Below are 13,939 nucleotides of genomic sequence, written 5' to 3'. Positions count from 1 at the left end.
ATCCAATCTGCCGACTGCCATGGCGGTCTTAATCGGCGCACATTGCAAAATGTTGTAAATTGCTGAATGTCAGAAAAAAGTGTGCAAATAGTTGTGATGTGGGTAGGAGCCTTAAGACTGCATTAGTCTTTAACTGTAGCTCCTGAGATTATTCAAAACATGCCTGTATGCCAGGGGTGCTGCTAAGGTTTTTGTAGCTCCAAGCCGCACATAATGTGTGCCCCCCCCGTCAGAGGCTCCTTCTGCTGTAATAATAGGTGCCAAAGGTGTGCCCCCCAAAAATAGGTAGCCACCGCCAGTATATGTAGCCAAGTTGTCCCCCCAGAATAAGTAGCCAAGTTGTTCCCCAAGGTGTCCCTCCAGTGTAGATAGCCACCCCCAGTATAGGTAGCCAAAGGTATCCACCCCCTGTATAGGGCATTGGTGTTACTGGGGGTGTATAGTTTCCTGCTACCACCCCATTGCCAATGCTTATGAAACCTGTAGATCATCAGCAAACCAAAGAGAGGAGAGCAGGGCACAGTAACAGTGTGGCACACTTTAACCTTTTCCGGACCGCCTATATGAGATCCTACGCAGAACTTGTGGCTTTTCTAGCCTCATGCAGCATAAGATCTATGCCGCCCGCTGTTACTGCTCCCCGAAGCGATTGATATATGACAGCTGACATCTCCCCTCAGTGATCAGCAGCCATCGCGTATGGCTGCTGATCACATGTTCACTATCGTAGTGATCACCAGTAATGGCTGCGGTGGTAGGGGGGAAAGAAGAGCATCCACTCACCTCCCTGCCATTCCCGCGATGATCAGCGCTCCCCACCACTCTGGCCGGCATCTTTGCTGCCTATGACGTCAGCGCAGGGTCCCGGCTTGATGACGTCATCAAGCCGCGACCTGGAACTGATCGGTAGTAGAAGCAGAGATGCCGGCCGGAGCAGAGGGGTCCACAGCGGCTCATCGCTGGAGTCTGGAAGGTGAGTGAAGGCTACTGCGCACAGGGGGACACCTGGCCACCATGGGGACACACAGCCCAGCACACAGAACCGGGTATCCGGCTGCCTGACCCCCCAAACGCGCGCCCCATCCATGCAAAAACGCCTGGTCCTTAAGGGGGGTTAGGCGGCCGGTAGTTAATTGGAGGAAATGAGCAAAAACCTCACTTCTGCATCTGTGGTCACTGCTCCGCAGTGGCGTACCTACCATAATGCTGCAGGTGCTCACAGTACCGGGTGTAGCCATGCTTAGGGGTGCCACTGTGGTGCTCAGCCACTATGTTCTTCTACCTGGGAATTATGTTCATAGTTTGGGCACCATTCTGGAAAATAGCAGGCAATACAGGGGACTGTATTACTTCCTGCACTAGATCTAGTACCCCACCCCTTCCTGTCCCATGGGAAATGTGTCTCCTCGCTCTCTACACACAGCCTGCAGTTAGTGAATGTGCAGAGCAGCAGGGTGAGTAAAGATAATGATTGCTGTGCTGCAGCTGGGACATTAGCAGGGAGAGATGGCAGGATGTGTTTAGTGCTTCAGAAGTTGCCTGTCATTAGTAGCCCTTTTCTTCCCAAATCCCCCAACATTTGCAGCGACACGCTCGGTGGCCCAACCCATCAACCCTCCAATCCCAAAAGTTGTTTGGTTTTTTTCTCTCTTTTTTTGTTGGGGGGGGGGGGGCAGGGGGAGGGGGGAGTTGTCTGCAAATAAGCTGCACCGGGTGTCAAATTCCCTAGGTACGCCACTGCTGCTCCGCTCTCCCCTCTGTTCACATTGCCGCTGATCTAAAGTCTGAGTGTTAGTGATGGGAAGGCAGCGGTGTCCATACAAGTCACAGACAGGGCAGCTCTGGTTGCATAGAAGGCCCCTGCTGTGGATGAGGCCCCAATCGGCTGCTTGGTTTACTCAAGCTGAGCAGCGCCCCTGCTGTATGTAAAAGTTTGGCCAAAAAAGTCTTTGTTACTGGACAAATTCAAGAGTTTTCCTAAACCATTATCATTAAGCTTGTGCCTATGTTTGAAAATTAAAATAATAATAAATAATAACAATAATAATAAACATAACTGCATAACAATTACAATTTGTAATACACTTTCCGCATTGATTGTGTGAATGAGTGAAATATTACAGAAGTGGAATCTTTTTAAATGTGACAAGTAGAGTACATCCTTGTGTTTACAGTATGTGTCATCAGATTGCCAGAACTCCTTTTTGTAAACCTAGGAGCCTAATACAGAGTGGCCCACAATATGTATACATACTTCTGTATAAAACATATATGCATACACACATGTTATAACTAGAATGATAGAAATATCAAAGGAAAGTTGTAGCCCATGTTTGAATTATGAAATCCCACTAGGTGCGAAAAGTGATCACCATTAACATCCATAAATGTTTGGTTTGGCAAACTACTGCATTTACAACACTGACTAAAGTGTCCACAGGGATTGTTCGAACATGGCTTTCTCATTTCCATTTACTTTCTTCAGATGGTCACATGATAACATCAACTGGTGCAACCAGATAACAACTGATGAAATATGGATACAGTTTTTGGGCCCCTCTGTATGAAGGACATTTGGATCTTTAGAATGTTTTCCTATATTAAAATTGGAACTGTAGTGAAAATAATGTAATGAATAAAATTGCTTACTTTTTACAATATTAATTTATAAATTATTTAATCCATTGTGAAATCCTTCCTCTCCCTTTCCTCTTCCTGAATTACATTCTGAAACTCATCACAGATAGTGACATTTTCACTGCTGGCAGGTGCATCATTGTGGAATGTTTGTTTACTGTCGCAAAGCCAGTAGAAATAATACGTGGTCTCCCAAAATGCTCTTGGAGGAGAATTCCGCATAGCTAAACAGCCAAGGCTGTGACATTACTAGTAAGGCAGAGCTACACACCAATATATTGGCATAGGAAGTGTTTCTGTTGCTGAAACCAGGATAATTAATGTTAAAATGGGTATTCTGAATAATTGACTACATTCTACTATATGGCGCTATGATACCTTATTAAGGTCATTCTTTGACATCTAATGTATGCACCAGCTACTGTCTATAAAAAAAGGGTGTATGTAATTTTACATAAGGCCTTGTGCATTGGATTGGGTGGGCTCTTTGTGAGGAAAGTGTTTATTACAGTGTTAACTGTAATACAATATCAGTCACATTTACCGATATTTTACTATCAACATTAGTACTGCTCAATAGTAGAATATTGGTAATTTTACTGATATTCTACTAGCGGCATTTTCCCACAAACAAATCTCCCAAGCACCTTTTTTGAATGTATGCCAATCTAACTACTCTTACTAGAGTGTCATGTTATATCAGCGAATCTGACCCGATGTGTATCAGAGATTTTCTTCCACTTTGTTGTGAACACTTGGGTCTGCTAATCATATTGTTAATGTCTGTGGAGAGAGGAAGAGGATGAGTAATGAGTGAGGAACAGATATAAATGTGAACAGCACTTATCTTTTGGATGACCTGAAAGAGATTAAGTATCACTTTCTGTCATATCTTACAGTCATCTTCAGTTCCCATAAACATAGCATATCATAAAAACAGCCTTATCTGATGTCTATGGGGGACCTATAGCTGATTACAGGAGAACGGCAGGCTGATGTAAAATGCCATCTACAACTACAAGCAATAGTGACTTGCATCATGCAGGGAGCAGAAATTGGAATTTTATTTCTCAGCTGTATCCCGGACTACATATTTAAATACCATATGGCTTTTACAACACTTATGTATTATTTTATATTGCATTTAGCAAAACCTTCTTTGTGCTAATATTCCTTTATAGAATGTGGGTTGCCAGTAGAGTGGAATTAAATATACTTTTCACATAGCCTTCCTGATAAAAAGCCATTCCATAACTACATTAAGATCTTCATAGAAATATTAATACAGTGGAAAATTGTCACAGTACGTCACAGGATTTTCTTGGTAGTCATAAGTGAAAGAGGTTATGACAAAGCAAGTAACGTCCTCAGACAGGTTGTGTTGTAATGGTAGTTAATGTCCCTCTTCTATTGTCTTTCATAGCCTGAGGAGAAGCAGAAGGCAACTGCAGCGTTTGAACAACTCCAATCTGCCATGGAGGTTTTGGGATTCACGGTGAATGAGCAAAAGGCTATTTGGCGTGTTGTAGCGGGCATCTATCACCTCGGAGCAGCAGGTGCTTGTAGAGGTAAGGGACTAAACTTATAGCCTGGATTCCTCTCTGTTGCCAGCTGAATACTCCTACACAAACATATTCTAAGCACTGATGAAGCTGGTGAATGTAAGTCTTGGCTGGCAAAACCTTCATACGGCTAGCTCACAATATTAGTCTATATACATAAACAGTTACAGTCATTACTTTTTTTAACCACTTCAGATACATGCATTTTCAACTCTTACCTCTCGGTAGACTAGATAGTTATCATATAATACAGCACCACATGCCTGAAAACAGATAGTTGTATATGGAAAAGGTAATAAAAATGGAAAATGTGTGTGAAAAAGACTGTGTGACAGGATACTGTGTATTCATGCATTTCTCTCCTCACACAAGCCCACAATCAGCAGAGAAATAATGCCAGATATTGGGTTATAGTCACTTAACTGCGGTAAGCAGAATAGCATGCACAAAGTCTTACCCCACCAGTAGAGTGTAATGCAATATATTACATCTAATACATTACACTGCACAAGGCTTAACACACACTATTCTGCTTACTGCAGTTTAGTAAATATACCCCATAGCTTCCAGAGTTTAGAAATAATGTCACGTGATCATACTAATCATGTGACTGTTATCTATGCAGTTGACTCATTGTTCTCCAGCTGAAGCAGTATCATTGGGAAGAATAAATCAACTACTTCAATATACAGAAATAATGGTGAATGGTACCACAGCTCTGAACAAAATAAAAAGGACAACTGGATCCTCCACCTGGATTTAAAGCAATTATAGCTGCTTTCATTGTACCACAGTTGTACTATAGTTTCAAAAAACACATGATGCACAGCCAGCAGGAGGCCTGCTTGGGAAAATGTTGTGTGTGTTTTGAAACTATGGTACAATAAAAACAGGTATAATTGCTTAAAATCCATGTGGAGACCCAGTTGTCCTTTTTCTTTTTCTGTGTATTTCAACACCTTTGGTGGATCCTGGTGTGGACTGGTTGACTCCTTGGTGCTGAGACTTGCAGAAGTGTGAACTGGTGGACAGAGTTTTCTACTTTACCGCAGCTCTGAGCATCAACCATGTTGCCTGGTCCTGTAGTGCTTAAAAGAACAGATTATTTGATTCTTTTGGATGCCATTAAATATGAAAATGTGTATATGAATCTTTCATACATGCCTCTAATATGCAGCAGGCTGTATACCACTGTACAATGAAATAGAAGTTCTATTACATGTGGCCATATGTACAAACATCACAAGGACATCTGTCAACTCGATCAGGTGGAATAGCTCATCAGTCTTCCAATGTAAAGCAATCTGGGCTCACAACAAACCATAAACCAAAAGAACAGATGTTAGTCAAGATTGTTTGGAGACCCATCTGCGGACAGCATGCTGTACATATGAAGTAACTACACATACTATTTTGTGGTTACCTGAAGGAAAACTAAATGCTGTTAAATATAATAAATCATGAATGAATGGCCACCATACACTCACATTAAATACATGTTTATATAGCATGTTTCACTCTTACAACCTTATGTCAAACTTCTATTGACCCGCTATTTAGATGTTCTGAAGTAAATGCTGGCATTAAAGCAGTTCAGAACACAAAGCGTTAAGACACAGAACGGATAAGTAGGAACAAGGAAACTTCACAATGTGTGTGTGTTTTCACTATTTCTCTCATTTTTCAGTAATCCTTTGCTATAGTCTGTCTGATTAGACCTAGACATGGCTTGTTAAAAAAAAAAAAAGTTTAGAAAAATGCTTAGCTGACAATACTAAAAAGGAAATAAGATAAATAAAGTACAGTAACCAGAGCTGGGACAAGGTCCTCCAGCACCCGAGATACCAAAGTGCGCTTCTCCATCCCTCCCTCCCCAGCCATCATACAATGATTGCTATTAGACTAAGAGGAACCCCAGAGCCCCCAACACCTTAATCCCTAGTTATATGGCTTGCAGTCACTGCCATGTATCCCCTTTTGTTATTTCTCTCTGCTTCAAACACAATAGCACACTGAGAGGATAGCGCTCACAGCATATGGTGTGTGTAAATGCACAACTTATCCAAAACTGCATGCATGAATGAACAGCAGTACACAAACCCTGTACACAAATGGCAAAAGAACTTAAAAATTGAACATCAGCGGCTGATTAAAAAACAATGCGCAAAAGGTGGATCAGCGCATCACCAGGCCGCCTCCGAATGTCCTCCAATCAGAGGTGCACTGAGCCCCCCCCCCCAGAAACTGCAAATGCACCTTGAACCCAAACAGAAGCTCTGCATATACACCAAAAGCAAGGCTGTTAAAAGGGAGCAGCTGACCAAAAATGAATTAATTTAGTACATGGCAAGGAAATGAGTAGTGCTACTTAAAAACAGATAAGTGCCTACCTGCAAGAGAGTGCAAGCCCCACTTGTGGGGTAAAATACACACCTAGCATACACATGACCTGTCTACCACTGAAGGATGTTGGTTTCCTGTAACAGCTTGCATGCAACTTGTTAAGTACTCGTCCCTCCCACTGCGGAGAAGTCATCCCCCTATGGCAGGGAACCTAACACTAACTAAATCCTAACCTATGCATATGCATAGCCTGGGTGCGCCACCAAGTGAAATTGAAAATTGCGCAAAAGGTGGATTAGCGCATCACCAGGCCGCCTCCGAATGGCCTCCAATCGGAGGGACACTGAGACCCCCCCACCCCCAGAAACTGCAAACGCACCTTGAACCCAAACAGAGGCTCTGCATATACACCAAAAGTAAGGCTGTTAAGTGGGAGCAGCTGACCAAAAATTAATTAAGTTAGTACATGGCAAGGAAATGAGCAGTGTAACTTAAAAACAGATAAGTGCCTACCTGCAAGAGAGTGCAAGCCCCACTTGTGGGGTAAAATACATACCTAGCATACACATGACCTGTCTACCACTGGAGGATGTTGGTTTCCTGTAACAGCTTGCATGCAACTTGTTAAGTACTCGTCCCCCTGGCGCACCCAGGCTATGCATATGCATAGGTTAGGATTTAGTTAGTGTTAGGTCCCCTCCCATCGAGGATTACCTCTTCGCAGTGGGAGGGACGAGTACTTAAGTCTCAGTAGATATGATCTAATATCATCCACACTACCAACTCTCAACTGCTAAATGTAGAGCAAAATTAAGCAGCTGCAATCACTAAAGCCCCTAATCTGCCAGACCCACCCCACCCTCTCTCCCTGCATGCTCAGCCCTGGCAGTCTCAAGGATAACCTTGCCTGATCAATGGTAAGTGGCAACATGGCTGAACATCAGTTGAGGATGCCTTAATTTTTAATAATGTTTTGTTAGATTCAGTGTTTTATGTAATCTTTTACAATACCAAGCAGTTTTCCCTGCTTTTAAAGATATTGACTTGAAGATATCTTTTGATCTCTGCATATTTTTTTTTAATATAGTTAGAAAAAACAGTTGGGTTTATGAGGTCCTGTGTTTTTGTGGCTTTCGATAGAGCTGAATATATTCAGCACCATGGAAAGCTCCTTAAGCTGTGGTTGCTGATCACATATGCTGAGGTGTCCACTGTCCATAGTACACAGCGAGTGATGCTTAGTCATATTGTAGTCACTCACAAATGAAGTAAACCTCATGCTATTTGTTTTGGATTTGGCACAAGCATACTGCAGTACTGTTGATGAGTACACGGTCTCACAGCAGACTAAATTGTTGCTGATGCTGAAACAACCCAATTGAGTATTTGAACGTAGTGGACCAGGGAAGTGATTAATACCAGGGAGATGTAGCTTTTTGTTCCTGATCTACTACAAATATCATAATGTTTGACCTAATTTAGTTAGTGATAAGGTACCTACAGACATGAGATGACGGTCTGGCTGTTGTGTTTCTGCAGACATTGCCATCCAACTGCAGATGAACAAAATCAGAATTCAGACAGGCTGATAAACCTTACATGGATGCTACAGTTTCTACACACAGCTGTATCTGTGTGCTGCATCTGTTCCCTATTCCATAGTACGAGCGAGTGTTAAGTTGCATACACATAGTAGATTTCGTTTCCCAAAAGCATAATTTATAATCTTCTCAGGTGAAAATCTAGTACAGATCATATCATTATTGCCTGAGTACTGGTAACTTACCATTGTAGTCCGTGCATCAGGGTGCGTCCTAGTCATTCACACTCTCTCATCTCCACAGATCAGATTGCTGAGCAGTGTGTCTGTACAGCGATCATTCTTGAAATGTCACAAGTAGCTGATACCCCCATGAGAAATCTTAACCTTTTCTCAAATAGATCATCAGGGACATCTGTATGGCGGATATTGTAGTAAAACCTCTCTCACAGTGTGATGTCACGACCATGATTCTGACAGTTTGCTGTCTGTGAACCTCATTGCATTGTGGGAAATAACAGCATTTTCCAACTGCCAAGCAAGCCATTTCTCCCTCTGTGCATAAAACTCTCAGTATCGAACATGTTGTGCTGATCACCTGGCAGAGCGTAAGATGCCACCACCAGTGATAAATGTAAGAATGTAAATCATAGAGATGAGAGATTTTACAATAGGGGAACACTGACCAAATAATCTATAAATTAATATTGCACAAAATAAGCAATTGTATTCATTATGTTATTTTCACTACAGTTCCTCTTTAAGTAATATCAGCAACGCGATCTTCCTATTCATTATATGTTAAACTTTTTGGACTGTTATTTAGCGACAAGCAATATCCCTGCGCCACTGGAGCTCTCATTCTACTTTTATTCAGAGGTGTTAAAAAGTGTCATTTACTAGCATTTGTATGTCATAAACTATAGTGTGGGCTTTATTCCGCATATCTTGCATGAATGACTATAGCCATAACAGAATATAACATTTTTTAAATAAAGTGTTGCTTGAATAAAGACCGTAAGTGCTGCTGAGTAGTTAAATGTAGTTTGTCAGACCCAGGCAGTGTAGTTTGTTACAAAAAGACAGGCAGAGAAGAGAGCTTTAATTGGACAGGGACATGTGAAACTATAATGTATATCTGCAGATGACATAAATCAGGGAATAATTGTATATTAAAACCACTTTCCTGTCTGTAGTGGGAAACAATGATTTGTAGTAGTAATCCAGCGCTTAACATACATTATAGAAATTATCTCCTCTTTATTATGGAATATTGCAATGTATACATGATCACAGTGTCACCATCACTTTGTGATGTGATTAAAATAACAATAGGGATTTGTCACAGAGCATTACCTACCTTTACTTTCCAGATGAGCTGAAGGAATTAATTTCCCCGCCATGGGTTTGCAAGTTTTGTGTCTAATTGTAGATTAAACGTACTCGCTGTGAAATAGACCCAGCGACGTTGCTGTTCATTTTGCCTAGAAAGATGGCTTTCATATGCAATGTTTAATGTAGTGTCTAAATTGAAAAATGCCATTTTAGTAGCAGACAGAATGCAATTGTAGTTACTTCTTGTAGACATTGATTTTTCACCAGTAGACAAGTGCGAAAATGGTTTAGTGGGTCCCATACATAAATAACACTTGTCTTTGTTCTGAAAAAAAGGTTAGCTTTAAATTTGAATAGCAGACTAGCTTGCCCAGGCCAGTTTTTAAAGGGACACTTAAGTCAAACAAAAAAAAAAATGAGTTTTACTCACCTGGGGCTTCCAATAGCCCCCTGCAGCTGTCCGGTGCCCTCGCCGTCTCCCTCCGTTCCTCCTGGCCCCGCTGGCAGCCACTTCCTGTTTCGGTGACAGGAGCTGACAGGCTGGGGACGCGAGTGATTCTTCGCGTTCCTGGCCACAATAGCGCGATCTATGCTACTATAGCATATATCATATAGCAGCATAGAGGGTGCTAATGTGTCTGGGAACGCGAAGAATCACTCGCGTCCCCAGCCTGTCAGCTCCTGTCACCGAAACAGGAAGTGGCTGCCGACGGGGCCAGGAGGATCGGAGGGAGACGGCGAGGGCACTGGACAGCTGCAGGGGGCTATTGGAAGCCCTAGCTGAGTAAAACTCATTTTTTTTTGTTTGACTTAAGTGTCCCTTTAAGCAAACTCATTCTAGGCCATTGCCTGGCATACCATTTATCCTAGGGGGTGCCATGCCCCCGATTAAGCCCGGTCCTTAATGAAGGCTTGCCCCGAACAAAGCCACACCGCCCAAAAAAATCCACAATCCAATGGATGTTTGTGTCGAGTCCTTCTGTCGCCCTTTGTCCTTCTGTCCCTCTTTGTGCCTCCTTCTGTCCCCTTGTGCCTCCTTAAGTCCCCCATGCCACCTCTGCCCCACTTTGTGTTCTTCTGTCCCCCTGTGCCTCCTTCTGTCCCCCTTTGTTGCTCCTTCTGCCTCTTTGTGTTACCTCCATTCCCTCGTGCCATCTCTGTGCCCTGTGTATCCCTCTGTGCCCATTTATGCCTCCTTATGTCCCCCGTGACTCCTTCTGTCCCCCTTTGTGCTGCCATACCATAGGCATACCAGTAAAACATAAAAAAGGAAACAGTTTGCGCTTGTGTGGATGAATGTGTTGCTGCTAGAGGTGGGGTCAGCTCAGACCCAATGATGAAGGAGAAAATGTGTATAGTACCTCAGCGCAAAAAGGGGTGTGGAACTTGCCCCGGGCTATGCAAGCCCACTCGAGATGTAAGCAGATGACAGTACAGTACCTTAATAGAGGTTACATCTAGCTGCCCAAATACTTGCTGTAATCCCGATCTCTGTATTTCAAGTAATCCCGATGTCACAGTGGCGGGGGATAAGAGCTAGCTCGCTCTACCACTTCCTGTTTCCGGTCCGTCAAGCCCTACTGCCAGTAGGGTGCGTGCTGCACTGCAATGTAGTTCCGTGCGCCAATAAAATCGCACCGGACAGCCTAAAAAAGAGATAGGCAACATATAGTGCAGAGAGTAGCAAAATGAGTGGCCTGAGGAAGGCATACAGCCGAAACTCGAGTTGGGAGAGGAGTCTACGTGTTATATTACGTGCAATAAACAAGCTCTGCTTCTAGTAAGTGATTCCTAAGCGGTGGCCACTCATTTCGCTACTCTCTGCACTATATGTTGCCTATCCCTATTTTAGGCTGTCCGGTTCGATTTTATTGGCGCACAGAACTACATTGCAGTGCAGCACGCACCCTACTGGCAGTAGGGCTTGACGGACCGGAAACAGGAAGTGGTAGAGCGAGCGAGCTCTTATCCCCCGCCGCTGTGATATCGGGATTACTTGAAATACAGAGCGGGATTACAGCAAGTGTTTGGGCAGCTAGATGTAACATCTATTGGGGTACTGTACTGTCATCTGCTTACATCTTGAGCGGGCTTGCACAGCCCAGGGCAAGTTCGACACCCCTTTTTGCACTGAGGTACTATACACATACCAGTAAAACATGTTAACAGGGAGAATATAATAGTTTATATGCATATATATTCCCATGGTACCATGTAATGCATCACAGGTTTTGCAGTTAAAATGGTTGGTAGTTAATACGTTCAGTAGTTTCTAAAGGGGAGAGAATTTGGTTTAGGATACGCTGAAAAGTATTAGGTGTAGCGAAAGGATACATGAACCATTAGAAATTTTAAAGTTGCCAACTGTGAAGACTCAAGTATAAACTGTCAGAGGAATCATGTATTGCTGCCCCCTCATAATAAATATGGCTATTGTTAAAAAACTGAAGGGAGGAACAGGTGATGACCACAGTGTGCAGCGATACAGACAATGAAACGAGGATAATGTGCAATAATAGTTTATTGTAACCAAATCGTGCATACAAACTTACAAATGCAAACTAAGTGCAAACCACATGCAACCAATCCAAAACACAATATATACCATGAATCTCCCACAAACCAAAACAAGCAATGTGCACACATATAGCCAATACCCTATCTAACTAACGAACTAACTAACTATTTACAAAGCATTGTACATGAGATATATACAACGGCCAGGGAGCCGAGTGGGTGGCCAGGTGTGCGGCGTGTTAGCGGGGGCGGCAGGATGTGCGGCGGGTGAGCAGGCGCGGGCGCGCACCCAAAAACAAAGACCTAGAGCCCGTTCTTAAATGGGCTTAGGTCTACTAGTATATACTGTATATATATATATATATATACTGTATAATATATATATAGATATACTGTATATATGTGTGTATATATATATATATATATATATATATATATATACATACAGGGCCGGATTTGTACTTTTTACTGCCCAAGGCCAACGATACTGCCTGTATGGTTGTTATCTCTGTGTGCCACAATGAGAATTCTCCTTACTTTCCATCATTGGATGCCACAGACAATAACTATTTTAGTAATATGTGTATAGATTATAAATTATGTTTTCCTTTAGAACTTTTATGTTATGATTGCCATCTCGTTAATGATGGAACCATTGTGTCACCCTGAGAGTTAGGTTTATGTGTACCTGCAGAAAAGAGCTTACAGGTCTTGCAGGGACGAAACAAGTACAGGATAGAGAGTTCAAAGGTTAACTCTGTCTTTGTATATAGGGATGGCTGCATAGAACAGCTTTACTGCCCCTCACTGAGCCGCCCCTAAATTTCTGGTGCCCTAGGCCATGACCTATGTGGCCTTGCCAGAAATCCGGCCCTGTATATATATATACATATACATATACATATATACACAGTACAGATCAAAAGTTTGGACACACCTTCTCATTCAAAAAGTTTTTCTTTATTTTCATGACTATGAACATTGTAGATTCACACTGAAGGCATCCAAACTATGAATTAACACACGTGGAAGTATAGTACTTAACCAAAAAGTGTGAAACATCTGAAAATATGTCACATTCTAGGTTCTGCAAAGTAGCCACCTTTTGCTTTGATTACTGCTTTGCACATTCTTGGCATTCTCTTAAAGAGCTTCAAGAGGTAGTCACCTGAAATGTTTTTCACTTCACAGGTGTGCCCCGTCAGGATTAATAAGTGGGATTTCTTGCTTTATAAATAGGGTTGGGACCATCAGTTGCGTTGTGGAGAAGTCAGGTGGATACACAGCTAATAGTCCTACTGAATAGACTGTTAGAATTTATATTTATGGCAAGAAAAAAGCATCTAAGTAAAGAAAAATGAGTGGTCATCATTACTTTAAGAAATTAAGGTCAGTCAGTCCGAAAAATTGGGAAAACTTTAAACGTTTCCCCAAGTGCAGTCTCAAAAACCATCAAACGCTACAAAGAAACCGGCTCACATGCGGACCGCCCCAGGAAAGGAAGACCAAGAGTCACCTCTGCTGCGGAGGATAAGTTCATCCGAGTCACCAGCTTTAGAAATCGCAGGTTAACAGTAGCTCAGATTAGAGACCAGGTCAATGTCACACAGAGTTCTAGCAGCAGACACATCTCTAGAACAACTGTTAAGAGGAGACTGTGTGAATCAGGCCTTCATGGTAGAAATCTGCTAGGAAACCACTAGAGATGAGCGTAATGACCTAATTACGATTTTGCGAAATTTCGCGTAATTAGTGTAATTACGATTATGGCCGTAAGTACATAATCGTAATGAAGAAGGATTTCGCGAAATTTCGCGTAAGCGTAATTTTCGCGTAATTTTCGCATTACAGTCGTATCATGCCGTAATTTCGCATTAAACGCTACCGTAATTTCGCGTTAAACCGTAACGCTCCGTATAATATAAAAAAGCCGCCGACTTTAAGGGTTAATAGCAAAGCCCCCTTAAATGCTAAGAGCCTCAAATTTGGAGAATATATTAAGGAG

At 42.4% G+C, this 13,939-nt stretch overlaps 1 protein-coding gene across 1 annotated transcript in view; it reads left to right on the top strand.

Annotated features, from left to right (window-relative positions):
- Positions 1-13,939, top strand: part of LOC137520706 (unconventional myosin-XVIIIb-like) — an 816,938-nt gene that overhangs the window by 156,580 nt on the left and 646,419 nt on the right. Inside the window, exon 13 of the mRNA XM_068238990.1 lies at positions 4,061-4,205. Within this exon, the coding sequence (XP_068095091.1) occupies positions 4,061-4,205 (145 nt within the window). The remainder of the gene's footprint in view (positions 1-4,060; positions 4,206-13,939) is intronic.

The sequence above is a fragment of the Hyperolius riggenbachi genome, chromosome 1, assembly GCF_040937935.1.
Source record: "Hyperolius riggenbachi isolate aHypRig1 chromosome 1, aHypRig1.pri, whole genome shotgun sequence".
Lineage (NCBI taxonomy): Eukaryota > Metazoa > Chordata > Amphibia > Anura > Hyperoliidae > Hyperolius > Hyperolius riggenbachi.
This window is presented reverse-complemented; position numbering and strand designations above follow the sequence as displayed.